Here is a 23,882-nt window from a genome sequence, read left to right as displayed (position 1 = left end):
TGCATTGACACCAACCACAGATCTTGCAGCTTTAGGCGTGCATCTCGTGCTTTGTCTGACCAGCGGATTCGACCGTTATCTCTCTGTGCACGTTGTTGTGCGTCACGCACATCCGGCATGTAAAAAAGGTGATCTGTAACTGCCATCTATTAGCCAATTCATCGTTCTGTTGAGCTGGTCAAGTCATGGTGATGTCAGAAGTGATGTCAGCAGTATCACCTTTTATGCCCATCTTTGTCAGGCCAAATATGGGGTCTATGCAGATGTCAGAAGTCGGTGGGACGAACCCGTATTTAGGCATGCCCAAATATGGAGTTGCAGAGGCAGAGGCCTTGTGATGTCAGCTGTGGCCCGGGCAGAGGCCTTTTGTGGCGGTTCTGGACAACCATGGGTCCGACCAACTCGACACCGGGCACTGCACTCCCTGTGCGGGTGTAGAACGCGTGTGTCGAATTTGAAGTAGGTGGGGCGAACGGTTTTCGTGTGACATGTATTACAGACATACAGTTGTACAGACACAGAGACTTTGCATTTATAGTTAGATGATACATTGGCTACTATATGGACATTGAATATTCCCTCATTTAAAACCTTTGACTTTGACATGTTAACAAAATGAAATAAGAATGTTGACTCTGTCAATTCAATTCAATTGACAGAGTCAGGCAAAATCAGGCATATTTTCCTATATAATGCCTAATTTGCATATTTAAATATACAATTTCAGAAAACTTGTAATACAATAAATCATTGTTTGCATGTAATTAATCAACTAGGGAAGTTTCATGGTGATCACTAGTTCTTAATTTTTTTCATCCTATTCACCCATCATGTATATAGGTGAAAATAACAAAATGTGTGATAAATATGAAAAAGCTGTTACTTTAAACAACATTAAATTAACTTTGTCACTCGATCTGCCATTCACTTTGTGCATGCGCATACCCTCTAAAGACCGCCGCCCGGCCTTTGTGTTTTGTTGATCAAAGGAAAGTGGGTGTTACGGTTTCGAACCCAGGTTCGAACCCTCCACCTCCACCTTCCACTTCTGGTGTTCCTGGGCACAACCCACTGCGCCGTCATCACTCTTCCACCTAGTCAGGTCCACCTCTGTGTTCCCCTTCCCCTCTGACGAGCTGCCTGGGTGTGGCACTGCACACCTGTTTCCATTCTACATGATCACCAGAGTCTTCAAAAACCCTGCCTTCCCCCCACTCCTCGCCAGATCTTCCCATAGAAACGCCTGACCTGGCAATCTGCCGTGCCACTCCTGGATTTCGTCACCCCTTTGTTCTGGACTGTCTGTTTGGCTGCCTATCTACAAGCTCGTCTTCGACTACTCTCTTGGATTTCCCCTAAGTATAGTTTTATATTATATATATCCTCATAGATACATATCTACCTATTTATACTATAGAGTATTTATGTATTTATATGGATTTATATATATATCTATACATTGTCATTATCCTGCTTTATTTGGACATTAAACTGCTTAATAGTCTTCCTGTCTCTTGAGTGGTTGCATTTGAGTTCAGAACACTACTCAGTCTTAACAGTGGGGGTGCTTTTTCTTTCCGTATATACGATACGTGTGACTACGAAACGTGTCTTGCAGCAGGAGGATGTCTAAAGAGTGTTGACATTCCAGTGTTGATTGTTGGCGAGATGGCCATGGGGGGATTTCTGCTGGACATGTTGAAACGGTCTGGGACAGGATGGTCACATTTTGCTGCTTCTCAGTATGCAGTATTGACTAAATTGAAATTGTGCATGTGTTGAAATTGTGCATGTGTTGAAATTGTGCATGTACGCCGAATGTTATCTTGCTGTATTTGCAGGAAAAAGTATCAAAATCTGTGAGTATTACGTGGGTAAGTTATGCAACAACTTGATGTTTCCTGGTGGAATAATTGAGCATAGGAGGATGTTCTAAATCATGTTCTGTTGCAGTTATGCGATTAGTTCTGAACAACGGTATTGTTTGATGATGCCATACTAAAGAGACATATAAGAATGTGTTCAGAGATAAGATATCTACGCAATAGATAGTTGCACAAACACACATATGCTTACTGAGAGTTAGAGTTGTACGTTAGAGCTGAGCATAGCTGCCTGGTTGAGTCAGAAAGGGCATTGAGAAGTGGTGGACTAGCAGTAAATGAAATTCGATAATACATGTTTATTGCTGCTGTAGCTACGTAGTATAGAGTCCACCATCAACATTCAAATTAGTAGTAATGTGACTGTATCTGAGCTGGATATGACATAGCGAAGGAAATGTGATCCAGGTAGAGTAGGGTTTTTCAATGGTGTTGTAGTTTTTCTTTCAGCTCCATAATAATGAGAAGAGTCGTGTTGGAATAACATGACGAATGATGAAGTGGATCTGATGACATGGCTAAGTATCGTTTGGGGATGATATGGAATATGTATTAATGAGAAGTTGTCAACTAAGTCAACTAACTAAGGTCCACTTAGATGCGGAGTCGGGTTGAATGAATGATAGTATGTATAGACTGGTTTATGAATGAATAGTTCATTTTGGTACTTACATTTCCGTGTTTAAAAGACAGTTGTGTTACATGATCAAGCCAAAGCTTATTATGCCTATCCATGTTGAGATAACACAAGGTAATAATGTGCCAGCTGATTGTTGTGGACAGAAGATAAGTACGATTGATTAATGCAGGTTAGGTTCCAGACCCAACTTCGCCTACCCATAATATAATTGACGGAATAGGCCAGGGGTTTGCTGTGACTGCTCCTGCAGGCTGGGGGCTGTGCAGGCATGCCCACGGAGCAGGACCCGTGATTTATATAAGGTCAGGGGCCATCTCGAATGAATGCCCGGCTCCGGTTAGGTGTGGTTAATGACATATTACTCGCATTGGTTTTCTTTCTTTTTCAGAAATGAGTGGTTAGTCTGCTGTCCGCGACGTCTCCACGCTGATTCAAGTGCCGTTTGCACTCTGGACTCTGAATTCTGCAATCATGTGCTTCAGGAGCCGTTTCTGAATGATGTTGCATCACCTGTGCGGTGACAATTTCTGGTCTTTTGGAAGGCTGTGACGTGTGCAGTTCTGTCAAATGGCCGATCTGCAAGCTCACGACATGTCTGGAGCTTGTGGATGTAGTGCACATTGGTGCTTTGAGCTCTGTGAAAGAGCTACTTCCGGTTTGGATTGCTCTGTGCGGTGTTGACCACATGGCACCTGCAAGTGGACAGTTCTGAACGGACATTTTCTGATGCTGAGATGTTTTTTGGTCTGAGGGCTACAACGTTTTGCTGTATGTTTAATTTGGCTTTGCCTTGTTTTGTTTGAAACTATTGTACCACTGTGTATCGCTCACAGTCTTTATAGTTTCACTCCCACAAGAGACAACCCCCACATAGCCCTAAGGAATTTGGGACAGTAACAAAGTAACCAAAACAGCACCACAGGGGTGTCACAGATAAGATAACATCAGAGTGCAATAAAGGGGTATTATTATATGTTTGCAGTCTAAGGGCCTGTACAGACGAGGACGTATTCGGTGTTTCTGGGGCAAGTAATTAGCCGATCTACCCTTTTTGTCACACGGAGACGGCGTTTTGGGGGACTTTAACGGCTAATTTTGAAACTACCTTCCAGAGTGGGAAAGTTTGGAGACGCGACTTTCACGTCTCCGTGTGTACAGCGAATGCCGCCTAATTTGCTGAAACGGTGATGTCATAGTCCCCTCGCCCCTCCAAACTAACCAGTGTTAATGGTTTATTTCACCATAACCACTTACATATAAGTATCACAGCTATTTTATATTTGCACATAATGTCTATAAATCTCTTCTCCAAAAATAGCCGATCTGCAGCCCGCACGCATGCAAACCGTTGTTGAGATTGAGCAGGCATGCACGAGAGAGGAGTTGTGTGTGAGGAGCTGATCACAGATAGAGGGAAAGTGTTATATTTGGCCTATTATTTATGCTATATATTATTGACCGAGTCACAGTCACAGTCACAGAGAGAGAGAGAGAGAGAGAGAGATGCTGCGTGTTAAAAAATAGAAGGGGCGCGCTCTCTCTCGCTCTCTCTCTCTCTCTCTCTCTCACACTTACTTTGTGCTTGCTGCTGTTTTCAGAAGAATTAATCCAAGGTTTGTCATATATTATGGTTTAGTAGGCATACACTTTAGCTGGTCAGTCAGTGTGTGCAGACTCAGAGAGAGAAGCAGCACTGCTCTGCTCATTAAATTGATATGACGCATATGCGCATCTGATCAAGATAATTAGTTATTTGGCAACACCAGTGTGAAATACCAACGCTTTCATATAGCCTTTAGAATAAGCTTTTTCTTTTTTTTGTGGCCATCTACAGGCCAGCCATGTGTACTGCATCTTTATCTTGAAAACGAAGCAGTTTACCGGTCTCGAGTGGACGTCGTACATAATTAACATAACCGCAATGTAGACGCAGTAAAGTTTTATATCGTTCACAAAACTTAGGCGGGGAACAGCCCGCGACGTCCTCGTGAAGGCAGCCCCTAAATTTCTATGACAACACTCATACAATCAGTATATCAGTTAATATAAAATTAGATTAATATGGAACGTTGGATAAAGTAAGAAAGGAATTATGGTAATAAGAATAGATCAGTGGTTCTCCAACTTTTCTGAGCTCTGGACCACTAGCATATTTCAGGTCAATAATGACCGATAATGGCTTTATATAATTTGTTGTTCGTACTACCGCGTATCGTGCAACGAATTGTTCATTTTCAAGCCTTTCGCCCCACGTCTTATAATTCTTGTTTATCCCATATCCCCACCTGAACAATTAGGTCCTATTTTTAATTCTATCTTTAAATTATCTCTTAGCCAGCAGAGATTACCCTCCACTGTTGTACCCATAGCCAAGAGCATGCAGCAATCCTAAAATACTCAACGATTTCACCACTTCCCTGGTCATGAAACAGTTTGAGAGGCTCGTCAAGTCAGAGCTTGTGGCTAAAACTGAGAGCCTGCTTGACCCTTTTCAGTTTGCTTATAGGGAAGGTAGAGGCGTCCAGGACGCAACAGCCACTCTTCTCAACCTAGTTTTCAAGCATCTTGAGGGCAGTAAAAAACATGCCAGGTTACTTTTTATTGATTTCTCCTCTGCGTTCAACACGATCCAGCCCCATGTTCTGGTTGAGAAATTAATGAACACCTTCAGTGTGGACCCATGTCTGGTAGGCTGGATCCTCGACTTTCTAACCAACAGATCTCAATGTAAGGGTGAATGACACAGTGTCTAGCCTTCTGCCCACCTCCACTGGTTCGCCACAGGGCTGTGTTCTTTCTGCGTTTTTGTTTATTTTATACAACGATGGCTGTCGCAGTAATCACGACAACCGCTTCATCATAAAGTACGCGGACGACTCAGTCATTGTCAGCCTTCTCGACAATGACGAGTTCGGGCATGGCCAGGTCACAGAGGACTTCTTGTCCTGTTGCAATGATGCGTTCCTTGAATTAAACATCTCAAAAACAAAAGAGCTCTGTATTGACTTCAGACGTGGTCCCCATCCCACCCAGAACACCGATATCTGTGGCCAGCCAGTGGAAATCGTGCCCAGTTATAAATACCTGGGCACGATTATTGACAGCAAACTGAAATTTGATGTAAACACCGACATGCTGTGTATAAGAAGGGCCAGCAACGCCTTTTTTGCCTAAGGAAACTAGCCAGGTTTAATGTCGACAGAGACCTGATGAAATTGTTTTACAGTGCCTATCTACATTCTATTATCTCCTTTTCTATCACACCCGCTTCGAATGGGATCAGTGTATTGAAACGGGGAAAATCAGGTGCAATCAGGCCTTTCAATAGACTGAGTAGACGTCTACCCGTCTACTCAGGTGCTCAGTAGGTTGATTCCTTCCTATTGTGTAGGTTGATCTGTGCAGTTTAATGCATCGCATGCAGCTACTGGAGCGGTGCCGTGTCGTTAGTCAGAAGGTTCCTTGTTCCGAAATTACTATCCCTATCGCTAATCCTAACCTAAACATAACCGCAAGCACGGGAGCAGTGCATGTTCGATGTTCGACGCGGTAGACACCACGGCTGCATTGAAAGGAATGATCACCTACTGAGCTCCAGTAGCTGCATGTGATGCATTAAACTGCACAGATCAACCTACACAATAGGAAGGAATCAACCTACTGAGCACCTGAGTAGACGGGTAGACGTCTACTCAGTCTATTGAAAGGCCTGATTGCACCTGATTTTCCCCGTTTCAATACACTGATCCCATTCGAAGCGGGAGCACCATCATCTGTTGGTTTGGCAACCTCGCCATTAAAGATACAAATTCTCTTAGAAGTATTGTGAAAACTGCCTCCAAAATAATTTCAGTTGGAGAGTGTTGAGTTTCACAGCTGTCTTAGCATGTGTACCAGAAATATAAGAAGTGAAGAAATAGACGAAGCAATAATACTCAAGTAAATAAACAATACACCAGGATGCATCAGCTTAGTGTTGCTGGATCTCAGTACGACACACGTCACTGAGCAAGTTTAATCACACCTGGTTATATACAGATCAGTTAACAAGCACTTCCGGTCTGGGGTTTGTTACTTCACAATAAGAGTCCATAAATAATAAAATATATATAAAATTCAGATCATAACTTCCAACAGAGAGCCTCGATCCTTTTTACAATAGACAGCTGCTCATGAAGGCCAGGGCCATTCGGCAGGATAATGCCCACCCACTCGAGTCAGAGTACAGGCTGTTGCCATCGGGCCGTCGTCTGGGTGCCCCCGTTGTCAAAAACAACAGATATAAGCACTCCTTTGTCCCTGCCTCGATTCATGCAGTCAATGCGTAACCGCTGAACCATAGAATAAAGATAAAAAATAAGGAGGGCAAAAAAATGGTAGATGCGACCACTACTGTTGCTGTAAACACAATTGCCCTTCTGGGACATTAAGACCTTGAACCTTGTCCCCAGGTTGATTCTTAGTCAGGGGGGTGGTCCCTGGTTAACTAACAATCAGTTGAAAACCCCTTGTAAAGTTGCCCGAACGGCCAAGGCTCCAAGAACAGTCAGAAATGCAGTTTAAGGGTCTTTATTGTCCCCCAAAACTCCTCCACCAAAGTCCGGTACAGATTCCACGGTATGAAGACAGGAAAATAACAATAATAATAATACTGAAAAATGAAATAAACACTTGAGCACACACTACTGAACAAAACCCAACTGGCTAAGAGCTCTCTTCAGGCTGTACCTTGATTACACAAGGCCCTGTAGCTCTCCCTCAGGGATGTTACCTGTGTCATTGCCCACTTCTAACTAACTAGCCTGTAACTGCCGCCTACTTTAAATAGGAGTGGATCCTACCACTGGGCACAGACTCAATTAGCACATTTCTCCTCAAATACTTCACTAATATAAATACTTTGAATAACAAGTAACCTAAACATTCTCAATAATGTGTTACAATTAAACAAGTATAAATCAGGATGAAAACTCAATGACAATTACTCAATAACTCAAAGCATAGGAAGAAACACCCCTCTCCTGCATAGCACTTGGCCCCTTCCTCATCAAGGGAAATGCCACCAGCAGTGCAGGAGAGACAACTAACCAATCAGTGATTACAATTTCAATAAAGTTTGTAACAAGAGATATAGAACATCCAGAAGACATAATTGCAGTATATAAAACAAGAACAAAAAAAAACAAAAAAAACCCCAACAAGAACATGATTAGAATTATTGGTTATCTACATGATTAGAGAAAAGAAGAGATGATACAAAGAAATATAATTAAGTAATCTGGTCAATTAAGTGGGTCCTAAACTTATGTTTGAAATTATTCAATGAAGTAGAATTCGATGAGATTGCTGTATAGGTGTTCCATAGCTGGGCCCCCCTGTATCTGATGGAGAACTGACACAGACCAGTACGGAACTTTGGGAGATGTAAATGATTTGCCTGTCTCGTATTGAAATGGTGCACATCACTGTTGAACTGGAAAAAGTCTTTACATGGCAAAGAAAATGAAACTGGCTGGAACAATACTTTGAAAATAAAGTTGCAGGTTTGGTATGTATTTAAATTAAAGATTAAAGAATATTGAGTTGTTTGAAAAGAGGGGCAGAATGAGCAGACCAATCACTGTATGTGGCAATCCTGCAGAATCTTTTTTGACATGTGGAGTTTGTGAAGATGAGTATTATAAGTAGCTCCCCAAATGATATTGCAATATATAAGATATGGATAAATTAAGCTATAGTAAAGAGTTGGGAGACAGTTTTGATTTACCAGACTACGGAATTTGCCAATAATGCCAATAGATTTTGATATTTTCTTACAGACATGGCTAATGTGTTTTGTCCAGCTTAGTCTTTCATGGATAATTACACCAAGGAAGGTTGTTGATGTAACCTGAGAAATTGGATCATCTCCTATAGACAGACAGGTGTTAGAATTACAATACTTTTTATTTTTTGATGTAAATAATAAAATTCGATTTGTTTTTATGTTCAGTGATAATTTGTTTAATTTAAACCATTTTGAAATATTTTCAAGATCGTGATTAGCCTTTGCCATTAGAGCTGAGAAATCAGTATGTGAAATAAATAAATTAGTATCATCTGCAAAAAGTACAGGAAACAAGAAGGACAAAGCCGCAGCCAAATCATTAATATAAATCAGAAATAAGAATGACACTTGAAGCTGCTGGTTCCGCAAATGTGGCTTCGGAGGCATCCTGAACTGTTCTTGTTTTTCCGCTGCCACCACATGTAAAGTTGCCCGAACGGCCAAGGCTCCAAGAACAGTCAGAAATGCAGTTTAAGGGTCTTTATTGTCCCCCAAAACTCCTCCACCAAAGTCCAGTACAGATTCCACGGTATGAAGACCGGAAAATAACAATAATACTGAAAAATGAAATAAACACTTGAGCACGTACACACAAAACCCAACTGGCTAAGAGCTCTCTTCAGGCTTACCTTGCTTATACAAGGCCCCCTCAGGGATGTTACCTGTGTCATTGCCCACTTCTAACTAACTAGCCTGTCACTGCCGCCTCCTTTAAATAGGAGTGGATCCTACCACTGGGCACAGACTCAATTAGCACATTTCTCCTCAAATACTTCACTAATATAAATACTTTGAATAACAAGTAACCTAAACATTCTCAATAATGTGTTACAATTAAACAACTATAAATCAGGATGAAAACTCAATGACAATTACTCAATAACTCAAAGCATAGGAAGAAACACCCCTCTCCTGCATAGCACTTGGCCCCTTCCTCATCAAGGGAAATGCCACCAGCAGTGCAGGAGAGACAACTAACCAATCAGTGATTACAATTTCAAAAGTTTAAAACAATAGTCCTTGCATGTTATAGAAACCAGTTTCATGTGTGTTTGTATATAGGGCACGGGTTGCCCCGTGACACCCCTGGTCTGAATTAATGGGGAATTTACTTCCGGTCACTCACTGCGACGCTCTATATGTCACCCTGCTTAGCCACGAAGCCCACAACCATTAGCCAAAGGGTGGTGCTACAGCGAAGGCAGCAGTGGTGTGGAGGCTGGGGCAGAGGCCCGGGAAACAGGCAATAGTTGGCATGCATGTATCGCCAGTGTATGGGACCGACTGATTTAAAACCCTAATGAACTTAACGACTACAGACCTTAATGAAATTAACTCATCAAAGGCACAGCTCACTTCACACTCAGTGTGATTTTTTATTATAGAGAGCACTGCCATGCTGCTGAGACCACACTCAACACACTTCAATGTCAGGAAACATGCTGCGGTTGCAACAGACGTAAGTGTAAATGTGACAGGAAAATCTATATCACGCTGCCAAGAAACAGTCAGCAGGCTCAAATAAGCAGGAGGACAACACACTATCATGTCACTTTACAGACATTTAACCAGAAAATTGGAATATGAAAGCACGGTTTAAAAGGTAATTTGAAAATAACAAAAATTAAAAGTGTAAAGAAAACAGAACATTAAAGAGCTCCTGTTGAGTCAAACCTGCATTACATTTTGCAGAGTTTGTATAAGAAAGAAGGAAGTATAACATATGAGCAAGGGCTCCATCATTCTCATATAAGGATATTGCTAATGCAGCACAATTCTTGTTCGCCAATGCTTTTAAGGTCCTTCACTTCATGAGGATCAATCATTACTATTTAGACACACCACCCCTATTTCTTGTCATCTAATGATGGGGTGTGAGAGAAGCAGATCAGTCCAGGTCACGTTAGGTCTACAGCTGTGCCACAGCTGTGCTGGTCAAGGCAAGGTACAAATGCCTGCCCTTAAGACGAGATGTAATCTAACGTTTCTATAACTGCTTATGAGAGAGGACTATATAGTATAGTATGTTTGAGTTATTTTAAATGTTCACATCTCAGAATTCCCATCTTATGTTTGATGACTTTGCTTATATTGAATGGGCATGACTATATGTTATTTTGTTGCTTTGTCTAATAACAAGCTAAGCTACTGTATACAGAACATTACCACTAGTGTATGACCCATGTAAATTATGTATAGCCTCTATATTTTTATGTTTCACAATGAAAAAACAACAGCAGCAGCAACAATAACAATACAACATAATGCAAGAACATAATGGAAGAAATATCTTTTATTCTTGCCCTCACAGACCACCACTTTTGGAATGTAACGTTTAAATGTATTGTATTTTCTATGCACTAAATATAATTTCATATGGTCCAATGAATAAGAGAAGAGATGCAGTATCATGCGATTTCAATGGTATGCATGGAAGACAAACCTTTTTATTCAAAAAGAACAAAATGTCATTGTTTCTATTCTGTAAAATGAACTTGATCATAATGTAAAAAGGGAAAAAGTACATGCTTATCTCAATTACCCTGTCCAGCCACCACAATACTCTGTCTCTGGGTTGGTAAAGCAAGTGTCATGTATTGCATCACATCTTACAATAGAAGCATAATTACATCAGCAGCATAATTCAAATATACAAATTGTTGTGCAGCTTGAAATGCATTGTATATGTGCCAAGTGCCAACGTTGTACACTGTTAGCACTGTACAATTGAAGAAAATAGTCTCATTAGACCATGGTATAATTGTTGCATTCATGCTATTGTGGTAAGAAATTGGTGAGAAATGTAAAATAATATAAAATGAATTCTCTCTTCACTTCACGTCAATACAGACAACTATGGCTTGGACCCAGGGGTGGGGGGAGTTCCAGACCCCCAGGAACGCGCCCAGGGGGCCGGGCCGGTGCCGGTGCCGCCCCACGTCCGAAACGGTTGAGAAATGACAGAGTTACCGTGTGGCGGTCCCTCTACTGTACCCTCTACTGTATTGTACTGTACTGTCACTGTACTGGCACACCCGAAAGCATCATATATACAGTTAATACGTGCGTGTGTGTTTGTGTGTGCGTTAGGTTGCGCACAGGTGGTGAAAAACAACCATGCTGTTTTCGTGCTCATACCCAGACACCCACCCAGCCAGCTACCCACACACATAGTTCCGTAGTTGCAAATTCAGCTATAGTCAAGCGTTCAACAACTCATTATGTATAATGGCAGACTGGCAGAGAGAATGAAAATTAATAACCTATTGAATACTTAAAGCTTGAGATGTAGATGTTATTTTACTTCCAGAGGGCGTGTCCTCAATGAAAGCATTTTCAAATATGGAAAGGAAGGAGTTCCGCAATTTCTGCTTAATGTCTTTGCCCATGAATGCATAGAGAAACGGGTTCATACAACTGTTTGCACTTGCGAGAGTCGCTGATGTTATTGATACAACTAGTGTTATGTTGTTACTAATACTGCTGTAAATGTCTAGTAAATTGAAGATGTGGAAGGGAAGCCAAGAGATGACAAATGTGACTATCAGGGCAGTCATGACTTTGAAGGGCTTAGTGGACCTGGTCATCTTCTTGTTCCTTAGCCTTACAATGATAATAGTATAACACACAGTTATGATTACAAGTGGAAGTACAAAGCCTAGAACAAAGCGAATGACAGGAATAAGTATTTCGCTGCTGGGTAGAATTTCAAAGTTGTTGTAACATTGAATGACCTCCTTATTGTCAGATGTAACATTATGGACAGATGTATCACGAATCACTACGGCAGGAATGCTCATCAGCATAGAAAAGACCCAGGCAACAACAACTGCAACTCCTGCCCTTTTCAACGTACGATTGTTTTGGGCCCAAACTGCGTGTATAACAGCCACACAACGGTCAACACTGATAAGTACCATTAGGAAAATGCTGCTGAACATGTTCAGGACCAAAACAAAGGAAGTGAACTTGCACATGAAACGTCCAAAAATCCAAGATCCGCCTGTTGCTGTCAGAGTGATGTGGAAAGGGAGAGTTGCACAATAGATAAAGTCAGATATGGCCAGGCTGAGGTACCACATTGTGGTGACGGTCTTCTTTTTCATCTTGAAGCCAATAATCCACATGACCAGGCCGTTCCCTAAAATCCCTAGCAGGAAGATGATCACATTTATCACTACCAGGATGACACACCATGCTTGGTCAATGCACAATGGTGAAGGTTTGTTTAAATTGTCTGGTTCTTCAGTCAGTTCAGTCAGGTAGTCATAATTTTCCTCACTGTAGGCTGATGGCGGTGGCACAGATGTCATGGTAGGTAATGGTGAAGGCACAGATGTCTCCTACGGAAAAGAAAATGTGTTCAAGTTAAGTAACATTTTGTCATACCACAATGGTGGTATGACACAATGTGTAGGCTTAGGCTATCAGTTGCACATTTATATATATATATATATATATATATATATATCGGCGTTATAGAGCCACTATGAGGCTATTTTAACACTACGAACGCGATACGCGTATACGTTCTTAATTAGCCATGCGTCCGATGCGAGACACGTATCTACACGTTTTGAGCACTTTTGTATTTATTACTTTCAATCGCCTTTCTACACACCCGGACAATAGATCAAGCAGCCCCGATTCATCCCACAACACTCCGGTCACTTGATCCAAAAAACAAATAAAAATGCCTATCCCCCTCCCTTCCTGAAAACAGGACGGGAGGGGCGCATTGTGTAGAATAGTCTCTGTAAACGTAATGGCGGCGCCCATGCGAGCGTACATACAACTCCAGTCAACAGAATCAAACTGCATAACATCCGATCGGCTTGCCTCCACTTCTCCTCCTGTTTTTCCCTCCTCCCCTCCCCTCCTGTTTGTTTCAGGGGAAGGGAGGGCGTCTTGTGTGTAGTGTCTGTCGGAACATGGCGGCTCCCATGGACACTATCATAACAGATCTAAAGTCGGTCAGATTCATGTCTCCTTTTCTTCTGCATACTCGAACAAACAAGAAAACTATCACGGATTGTATCGTCCCTCGGCGAACTTGGCGAGGGACGGTGGATGGTTATTTTTTATGATGATGATCATCGGTCAGATGGAACAATGCAAATATGCGCTGTTGTGTTACTGGAGGGGCACAGCAACACCACCGTCCCATTGGCGAACTCGGCTAGCCGAGTTGGAACGATACACAGTGACAGACACGTACATAGATGGATAAATAATGACAACGCGTCTTTGCATCGTTTCATCTGCCCGCCTGGCGTCTGCCCGATCCGTCATCATCATCATCATCATAACAAACGTAGCCCCAATATGTCCTCAGTCCCTATGCTCATTCTGTAGCTCATACAAAAGCCAATTACCGACGAAGGGTAGATGGGATCAATGTGTACATTTTTCCTCGTAAAAGTAGACATTCAGGGCTTTCATTCGGTGTATAGTATGTATAGGATATTTTTTGTCTTCATTTTTATAACTGCCTGTCAATGTCTGACATAAAACGGTCCCTAACTTGGCTTTCTGTTCAAGAAGAGCATGTTACTACAAAAGCAGGTGTTCCAGAATGGAAGATGGTAAAATCATTTTTTTTTGTGGACAAATTATAAGCTTTCTTTTGAGGTATGCGGTGTGCTTCTCGCTATAAGAGAACATTTGCTGTCGGCCTTGGAAAAGGTATAGATGTAGATATGTGTGTATATGTATATATATATGTATATATATATATATTATTATTATTATTATTATTTTTTGGTTGTATTGTAACTTTAAAAAAAAGGAAGGGAGGAAGGAAATTAGGCATTTGGGCGTTGGAGTGGGCGTGCGGATAGACACACATCGCACCAAAGGATGGTGCTGTTTGCTCGCACATTCTGGCGCCTAGATGTCTGTTCTGATGTCTGTTGTTCCTGTTCCGGTTTATACTTTTAAAATTAAATGCTTATACTGAGTGTGTGGTTTTGGGGGTGTTGTTATGTGCTTGCGGACAGACACACATGGCACCAAAGCATGGTGTCTGTTGGCGCATGGCAGCACCTTCAGAACCACACACTCGGTGCTCATCTAAGTATTTGTTTCTGAATTTGTATGTATGTAACTTTGAAAAAAAAAGGAAGAGAAGAAACCCTTTTGTATTGAAATGCCTTGATAGATTTTTTGTACTTTGTAATATATGTATAGATTGTAAAAACCCTGAATAATTTTCAATAAAGTATAATATAAAAAGTGAAAAGGTTGGTCCACCAATGTGTATACCATATACAAAAGGAGGGACTGCACATCCGAGAAAAAAAAACGTAGAATATATACAAGTCTAGTCAGAAGGCATAACTGTAAGAAAAGGACACAGAGAAGAGATGGGCAACTTACTACTGTATTAAGTGATTTTTAGCAATTGTGGAAAAACTGGTAACATTGCTGAAAAAAAATTACATTATTTATTTTTACATAATCCTTTTGAAACACATGTAAACTAAAATAAAAATAAAGCTTAATAGGTGAAGGCCCGAAAGTATACAAACAAATAATAATGTGCAAGTAAGGATGACTCACCTCACACAAGACGTCTGCCTGTTAAGAACAGATCTGGGTACTTCTCAAATTGTTCACTTCTCAAAACAGGGGGTGGGGTGGTAAAAGGGTGGGCCATCAAAGCAGCAGGTTTATTTGTATAGGACATTTCAACAACAAGGCAATACAAAGTCCGTTACATAAATCAATAAGCATGATTAGGAAATATATTATTCAGGAATATTCAGGAATCATTATTAGGAAATATATATTGCATGTATAGAGGGTATGCACGTGACATCATCATCATACCCGGAATTTATGCGGGAACGCCTACTGAGTGGCAAAAAACTACTTTCTGGCCTTGACAGCCCATACATCCACACAGAAAAGTCATATTTGATTGCATTAAGTTACTTTAAACAACATTAAATTCACTTTGTCACTCACTTTGCCACTCGATCTGCCATTCACTTTGTGCATGCGCATACCCTCTATTGTGTGTACTTGACGCTCATACAATCAGTATATCAGTTAATATAAAATTAGATTAATATGGAACGTTGGATAAAGTAAGAAAGGAATTATGGTAATAAGAATAGATCAGTGGTTCTCCAACTTTTCTGAGCTCTGGACCACTAGCATATTTCAGGTCAATAATGACCGATAATGGCTTTATATAATTTGTTGTTTGTACTACCGCGTATCGTGCAACGAATTGTTCATTTTCAAGCCTTTCGCCCCACGTCTTATAATTCTTGTTTATCCCATATCCCCACCTGAACAATTAGGTCCTATTTTTAATTCTATCTTTAAATTATCTCTTAGCCAGCAGAGAGTACCCTCCCTTTGGAAACGGTCCACTGTTGTACCCATATAGCCAAGAGCATGCAGCAATCCTAAAATACTCAACGATTTCAGACCCGTGGCTCTTACTTCCCTGGTCATGAAACAGTTTGAGAGGCTCGTCAAGTCAGAGCTTGTGGCTAAAACTGAGAGCCTTCTTGACCCTTTTCAGTTTGCTTATAGGGAAGGTAGAGGCGTCCAGGACGCAACAGCCACTCTTCTCAACCTAGTTTTCAAGCATCTTGAGGGCAGTAAAAAACATGCCAGGTTACTTTTTATTGATTTCTCCTCTGCGTTCAACATGATCCAGCCCCATGTTCTGGTTGAGAAATTAATGAACACCTTCAGTGTGGACCCATGTCTGGTAGGCTGGATCCTCGACTTTCTAACCAACAGATCTCAATGTGTAAGGGTGAATGACACAGTGTCTAGCCTTCTGCCCACCTCCACTGGTTCGCCACAGGGCTGTGTTCGTTCTGCGTTTTTGTATATTTTATACACCGATGACTGTCGCAGTAATCACGACAACCGCTTCATCATAAAGTACGTGGACGACTCAGTCATTGTCAGCCTTCTCGACAATGATGAGGTCGCATGGCCAGGTCACAGAGGACTTCTTGTCCTGTTGCAATGATGCGTTCCTTGAATTAAACATCTCAAAAACAAAAGAGCTCTGTATTGACTTCAGACGTGGTCCCCATCCCACCCAGAACACCGATATCTGTGGCCAGCCAGTGGAAATCATGCCCAGTTATAAATACCTGGGCACGATTATTGACAGCAAACTGAAATTTGATGTAAACACCGACATGCTGTGTATAAGAAGGGCCAGCAACGCCTTTTTTGCCTAAGGAAACTAGCCAGGTTTAATGTCGACAGAGACCTGATGAAATTGTTTTACAGTGCCTATCTACATTCTATTATCTCCTTTTCTATCATCTGTTGGTTTGGCAACCTCGCCATTAAAGATAAAAATTCTCTTAGAAGTATTGTGAAAACTGCCTCCAAAATTACTGGCATTCAGTTGGAGAGCCTCGATCCTTTTTACAATAGACAGCTGATCATGAAGGCCAGGGCCATTCGGCAGGATAATGCCCACCCACTCGAGTCAGAGTACAGGCTGTTGCCATCGGGCCGTCGTCTGGGTGCCCCCGTTGTCAAAAACAACAGATATAAGCACTCCTTTGTCCCTGCCTCGATTTGTGCAGTCAATGCTGCCAGTAATCATGTAATGTGATGATGACGATGTTGAAACATGCACTTTATGCAGCACTTTATATCTTAGCACTTTTTTTGCCCTCCTTATTTTTTAATCTTTATTCTATACCTGCACTAGATGCGACCAGACCTATGTTTATGCTATGGTGTCTCATGTCTGTTGTTGTCCTGTATTGTTTTGTATGTCTGAAACCACTACTGTTGCTGTAAACACAATTGCCCTTCTGGGACATTAATAAAGACCTTGAACCTTGTCCCCAGGTTGATTCTTAGTCAGGGTGGTGGTCCCTGGTTAACTAACAATCAGTTGAAAACCCCTTGTAAAGTTGCCCGAACGGCCAAGGCTCCAAGAACAGTCAGAAATGCAGTTTAAGGGTCTTTATTGTCCCCCAAAACTCCTCCACCAAAGTCCAGTACAGATTTCACGGTATGAAGACAGGAAAATAACAATAATAATAATACTGAAAAATGAAATAAACACTTGAGCACACACTACTGAACAAAACCCAACTGGCTAAGAGCTCTCTTCAGACTGTACCTTGCTTATACAAGGCCCTGTAGCTCTCCCTCAGGGATGTTACCTGTGTCATTGCCCACTTCTAACTAACTAGCCTGTCACTGCCGCCTACTTTAAATAGGAGTGGATCCTACCACTGGGCACAGACTCAATTAGCACATTTCTCCTCAAATACTTCACTAATATAAATACTTTGAATAACAAGTAACCTAAACATTCTCAATATGAAAACTCAATGACAATTACTCAATAACTCAAAGCATAGGAAGAAACACCCCTCTCCTGCAAAGCACTTGGCCCCTTCCTCATCAAGGGAAATGCCACCAGCAGTGCAGGAGAGACAACTAACCAATCAGTGATTACAATTTCAATAAAGTTTAAAACAATAGTCCTTGCATGTTATAGAAACCAGTTTCATGTGTGTTTGTATATAGGGCACGGGTTGCCCCGTGACACCCCTGGTGGCAGCGGTGGCCGAACGGATAGCGGCGCGGTCTAGATACCGGAAGGTTCCCAGTTCGAATCAGCCGTCCGACACGTTAAAATTACCACCGCTGAAATGCCCATGAACAAGGCATCAACCACTACGATGAAATGTGTTCTATGAGCAGGGCCTGGCTGGAAACAAGTTCTTGAGCTTAGCCCAGATACCCTGGGTAAATATAGATTTCATTTCATTTCATTTCATTTCATTTGGTCTGAATTAATGGGGAATTTACTTCCGGTCACTCACTGCGACGCTCTATATGTCACCCTGCTTAGCCACGAAGCCCACAACCATTGGCCAAAGGGTGGTGCTACAGCGAAGGCAGCAGTGGTGTGGAGGTTGGGGCAGAGGCCCGGGAAACAGGCAATAGTTGGCATGCATGTATCGCCAGTGTATGGGACCGACTGATTTAAAACCCTAATGAACTTAACGACTACAGACCTTAATGAAATTAACTCATCAAAGGCACCGCTCACTTCACACTCAGTGTGATTTTTTATTATAGAGAGCACTGCCATGCTGCTGAGACCACACTCAACACACTTCAATGTCAGGAAACATGCTGCGGTTGCAACAGACTGAAGTGTAAATGTGACAGGAAAACCTATATCACGCTGCCAAGAAACAGTCAGCAGGCTCAAATAAGCAGGAGGACAACACACTATCATGTCACTTTACAGACATTTAACCAGAAAATTGGAATATGAAAGCACGGTGTAAAAGGTCATTTGAAAATAACAAAAATAAAAAGTGTAAAGAAAACAGAACATTAAAGAGCTCCTGTTGAGTCAAACCTGCATTACATTTTGCAGAGTTTGTATAAGAATGAAGGAAGTAACATATGAGCAAGGGCTCCATCATTCTCATTTAAGGATATTGCTAATGCAGCACAATTCTTGTTCGCCAATGCTTTTAAGGTCCTTCACTTCATGAGGATCAATCATTACTATTTAGACACACCGCCCCTATTTCTTGTCATCTAATGATGGGGTGTGAGAGAAGCAGATCAGTCCAGGTCACGTTAGGTCTACAGCTGTGCCACAGCTGTGCTGGTCAAGGCAAGGTACAAATGCCTGCCCTTAAGACGAGATGTAATCTAACGTTTCTATAACTGCTTATGAGTGAGGACTATATAGTATAGTATGTTTGAGTTATTTTAAATGTTCATGTTCACATCTCAGAATTCCCATCTTATGTTTGATGACTTTGCTTATATTGAATGGGCATGACTATATGTTATTTTGTTGCTTTGTCTAATAACAAGCTACTGTGTACAGAACATTACCACTAGTGTATGACCCATGTAAATTATGTATAGCCTCTATATTTGTATGTTTCACAATGAAAAAACAACAGCAGCAGCAACAATAACAATACAACATAATGCAAGAACATAATGGAAGAAATATTTTTTATTCTTGCCCTCACAGACCACCACTTTTGGAATGTAACATTTAAATGTATTGTATTTTCTACACTAAATATAATTTCATATGGTCCAATGAATAAGAGAAGAGATGCAGTATCATGCGATTTCAATGGTATGCATGGAAGACAAACCTTTTTATTCAAAAAGAACAAAATGTCATTGTTTCTATTCTGTAAAATGAACTTGATCATAATGTAAAAAAGGGAAAAAGTACATGCTTATCTCAATTACCCTGTCCAGCCACCACAATACTCTGTCTCTGGGTTGGTAAAGCAAGTGTCATGTATTGCATCACATCTTACAATAGAAGCATAATTACATCAGCAGCATCATTCAAATATACAAATTGTTGTGCAGCTTGAAATGCATTGTATATGTGCCAAGTGCCAACGTTGTACACTGTTAGCACTGTACAATTGAAGAAAATAGTCTCATTAGACCATGGTATAATTGTTGCATTCATGCTATTGTGGTAAGAAATTGGTGAGAAATGTAAAATAATATAAAATGAATTCTCTCTTCACTTGTCAATACAGACAACTATGGCTTGGACCCAGGGGTTGGGGGAGTTCCAGACCCCCAGGAAGGCGCCCAGGGGCCGGGCCGGTGCCTGTGCCGCCCCGCGTCCGAAACGGTTGAGAAATGACAGAGTTACCGTGTGGCGGTCCCTCTACTGTACCCTCTACTGTATTGTACTGTACTGTCACTGTACTGGCACACCCGAAAGCATTATATATACAGTTAATACGTGCATGTGTGTTTGTGTGTGCGTTAGGTTGCGCACAGGTGGTGAAAAACAACCATGCTGTTTTCGTGCTCATACCCAGACACCCACCCAGCCAGCTACCCACACACATAGCTCCGTAGTTGCACCACTCAAAAATTCAGCTATAGTCAAGCGTTCAACAACTCATTATGTATAATGGCAGACTGGCAGAGATAATGAAAATTAATAACCTATTGAATACTTAAAGCTTGAGATGTAGATGTTATTTTACTTCCAGAGGGCGTGTCCTCAATGAAAGCATTTTCAAATATGGAAAGGAAGGAGTTCCGCAATTTCTGCTTAATGTCTTTGCCCATGAATGCATAGAGAAACGGGTTCATACAACTGTTTGCACTTGCGAGAGTCGCTGATGTTATTGATACAACTTGTGTTATGTTGTTACTAATACTGCTGTAAATGTCTAGTAAATTGAAGATGTGGAAGGGAAGCCAAGAGATGACAAATGTGACTATCAGGGCAGTCATGACTTTGAAGGGCTTAGTGGACCTGGTCATCTTCTTGTTCCTTAGCCTTACAATGATAATAGTATAACACACAGTTATGATTACAAGTGGAAGTACAAAGCCTAGAACAAAGCGAATGACAGGAATAAGTATTTCGCTGCTGGGTAGAATTTCAAAGTTGTTGTAACATTGAAAAACCTCCTTATTGTCAGATGTAATTTTAGAGACAGATGTATCACGAATCACTACGGCAGGAATGCTCATCAGCATAGAAAAGCCCCAGGCAACAACAACTGCAACTCCTGCCCTTTTCAACGTACGATTGTTTTGGGCCCAAACTGCGTGTATAACAGCCACACAACGGTCAACACTGATAAGTACCATTAGGAAAATGCTGCTGAACATGTTCAGGACCAAAACAAAGGAAGTGAACTTGCACATGAAACGTCCAAAAATCCAAGATCCGCCTGTTGCTGTCAGAGTGATGTGGAAAGGGAGAGTTGCACAATAGATAAAGTCAGAGATGGCCAGGCTGAGGTACCACATTGTGGTGACGGTCTTCTTTTTCATCTTGAAGCCAATAACCCACATGACCAGGCCGTTCCCCAAAATCCCTAGCAGGAAGATGATCACATTTATCACTACCAGGATGACACACCATGCTTGGTGAATGCACAATGGTGAAGGTTTGTTTAAATTGTCTGGTTCTTCAGTCAGATTAGTCAGGTAGTCATAATTTTCCTCACTGTAGGCTGATGGCGGTGGCACAGATGTCATGGTAGGTAATGGTGAAGGCACAGATGTCTCCTACGGAAAAGAAAATGTGTTCAAGTTAAGTAACATTTTGTCATACCACAATGGTGCACGCATGTGTAGGCTTAGGCTATCAGTTGCACATTTTGAGCTGCAGAAAAAAAAGTTATTATATATATCTCTCTCTCTCTCTCTCTCTCTCTTGATGGAATATAAATCAGACAGATCCATCATAATCACGTCTATAGAGAAAGATGTGTATATTTGTGTTATGTTTGGACAAAATCTGAATCATAGTTATATAAAAAAATAGGTTTTGCAAAAACCTGGCTCCATTTCTTTAGCCTCTAGGCTAGGAAGTGTGTCTGCATTTCACACAGTAACAGTCCAGTTGTACAAAAACTCAAATCGGCGTTATAGAGCCACCATGAGGTTATTTTAACACTCTGAACGCGATACGCGTATAAATACGTTCTTAATTAGCCATGCGTCCGATGCGAGACACGTATCTATACGTTTCGAGCACTTTTTTATTAATTACTTTCAATCGCCTTTCTACACACCCGGACAATAGATCAAGCAGCCCCGATTCATCCCACAACACTCCGGTCACTTGATCAAAAAAAAAAGCCTCTCCCCCTCCCTTCCTGAAAACAGGACGGGAGGGGCGCATTGTGTAGAATAGTCTCTGTAAACGTAATGGCGGCGCCCATGCGAGCGTACATACAACTCCAGTCAACAGAATCAAACTGCATAACATCCGATCGGCTTTCCTCCACCTCTCCTCCTGTTTCTCCCTCCTCCCCTCCCCTCCTGTTTGTTTCAGGGGAGGGGAGGGCTCCCCTCCTGTTTGTTTCAGGGGAGGGGAGGGCGTCTTGTGTGTAGTGTCTGTCGGAACATGGCGGCTCCCATGGACAATATCATAACAGATCTAAAGTCGGTCACATTCATGTCTCCTTTCCTTCTGCATACTCGAACTATAATACCAGGCCAGTCTTTAGGGTAAGTTTGTCTTTACTGTTCAACTGTGAACATCACAAAACGGGGCCTCAAAGCATACTGAATGGAGAGCAACCTGCATGTGGCCACACCCCCCCAGCCCAGCACTTAAAGGAACAGAGACTATACTTACACAATAGCCAACAACAGCAACTATGCATGATTAATACACAACACGAACAAACAAGAAAACTATCACGGATTGTATCGCCGAGTTCGCCGAGGGACGGTGGACGGTTATTTTTTTATGATGATGATCATCGGTCAGATGGAACAATGCAAATACGCACTGTTGTGTTACTGGAGGGGCACAGCAACACCACCGTCCCTCGGCGAACTCGGCTTGCCTAGTTGGAACGATACACAGTGACAGACACGTACATAGATGGATAACAACGCGTCTTTGCATCGTTTCATCTGCCCGATCCGTCATCATCATCATCATAAATAATAAACAAAACAGTAGTAACGTAGCCCCAATATGTTCCCTCAGTCCCTATGCTCATTCTGTAGCTCATACAAAAGCCAATTACCGACGAAGGGTAGATGGGATCAATGTGTAATTTTTTCCTCGTAAAAGTAGACATTCAGGGCTTTCATTTTGTGTATAGCCTACTGTAGTATGTATAGGATATTTTTTGTGTTCATTTTTATAACTGCCTGTCAACGTCTGACATAAAACGGTCCCTAACTCGGCTTTCTGTTCAAGAAGAGCACGTTAGTACAAAAGCAAGTGTTACATAAAGGTAAATATCTCCAGAATGGAAGATGGTAAAATAAAAACAAAGTGGACAAATTAAGCTTTCTTTTGAGGTATGCGGTGTGCTTCTCGCTATAAGAGAACATTTGCTAGTCCGTCATAGTCCAGTCCAGTCAAGTCATCTTAATCCATTAATAAATATTCTAATGTTAAAATAGTGAAATACACCAATACAATGATAAGATAAAATAAGGGGGAACACACAATCACAAATGTAAGTAGATAGAACAGAGTCCGAAGTTCATGTGCAAATTCATCATCAGTAGGGGGGGACCATGGGGGAATATATTATATACTATATCCTATTGCATTTGCCGATATGCTATTGCATATTATATACTATATACTATTGCACTTGCCCATATGCTATTGCATATTATATACTATATACTATTGCATTTGCCCATATGCTATTGCATATTATATACTATATCCTATTGCACTTGCCGATATGCTATTGCATATTATATACTATATCCTATTGCGTTTGCCCATAGTCTAGTCTGAGCTGTGGCGTTCCACAAGGGAGCATACTGGGACCTTTACTGTTCCTAATATATGTTAACGACATGACTTCAGCTTGTGACTGCAACTTGTTCCTGTTCGCAGATGACTCGGCACTGCTAGTCTCGGACAGGAACAAACTGCAGGTTGAAAAGGCCCTCAGCTCTGAACTCGGTAGAATCTGCACCTGGCTCGCTGATAACAAACTATCTTTACACCTGGGAAAAACTGAATCCATTCTCTTTGGCTCTAATAGTAATCTCAGCAAGG

At 41.5% G+C, this 23,882-nt stretch overlaps 1 protein-coding gene across 1 annotated transcript; it reads right to left on the bottom strand.

The window, feature by feature from the left end:
- Positions 1–19,454: 19,454 nt before the first annotated feature.
- On the bottom strand, positions 19,455–21,373 carry LOC306929909 (chemerin-like receptor 1; the record flags this gene model as incomplete). The annotated part of the gene is made up of 1 exon (XM_079510641.1): positions 19,455–21,373. The coding sequence occupies one exon, from the start codon at positions 21,371–21,373 to the stop codon at positions 20,324–20,326; it is 1,050 nt and encodes a 349-aa protein (XP_079366767.1). The 3' UTR covers positions 19,455–20,323.
- Positions 21,374–23,882: the final 2,509 nt, after the last annotated feature.

The sequence above is a fragment of the Electrona antarctica genome (assembly GCF_951216825.1).
Source record: "Electrona antarctica genome assembly, chromosome: 9".
In the NCBI taxonomy this organism is placed as follows: domain Eukaryota; kingdom Metazoa; phylum Chordata; class Actinopteri; order Myctophiformes; family Myctophidae; genus Electrona; species Electrona antarctica.
The sequence above is the reverse complement of the archived record's forward strand: the minus strand, read 5'-3'. Positions and strand labels throughout refer to the sequence as shown.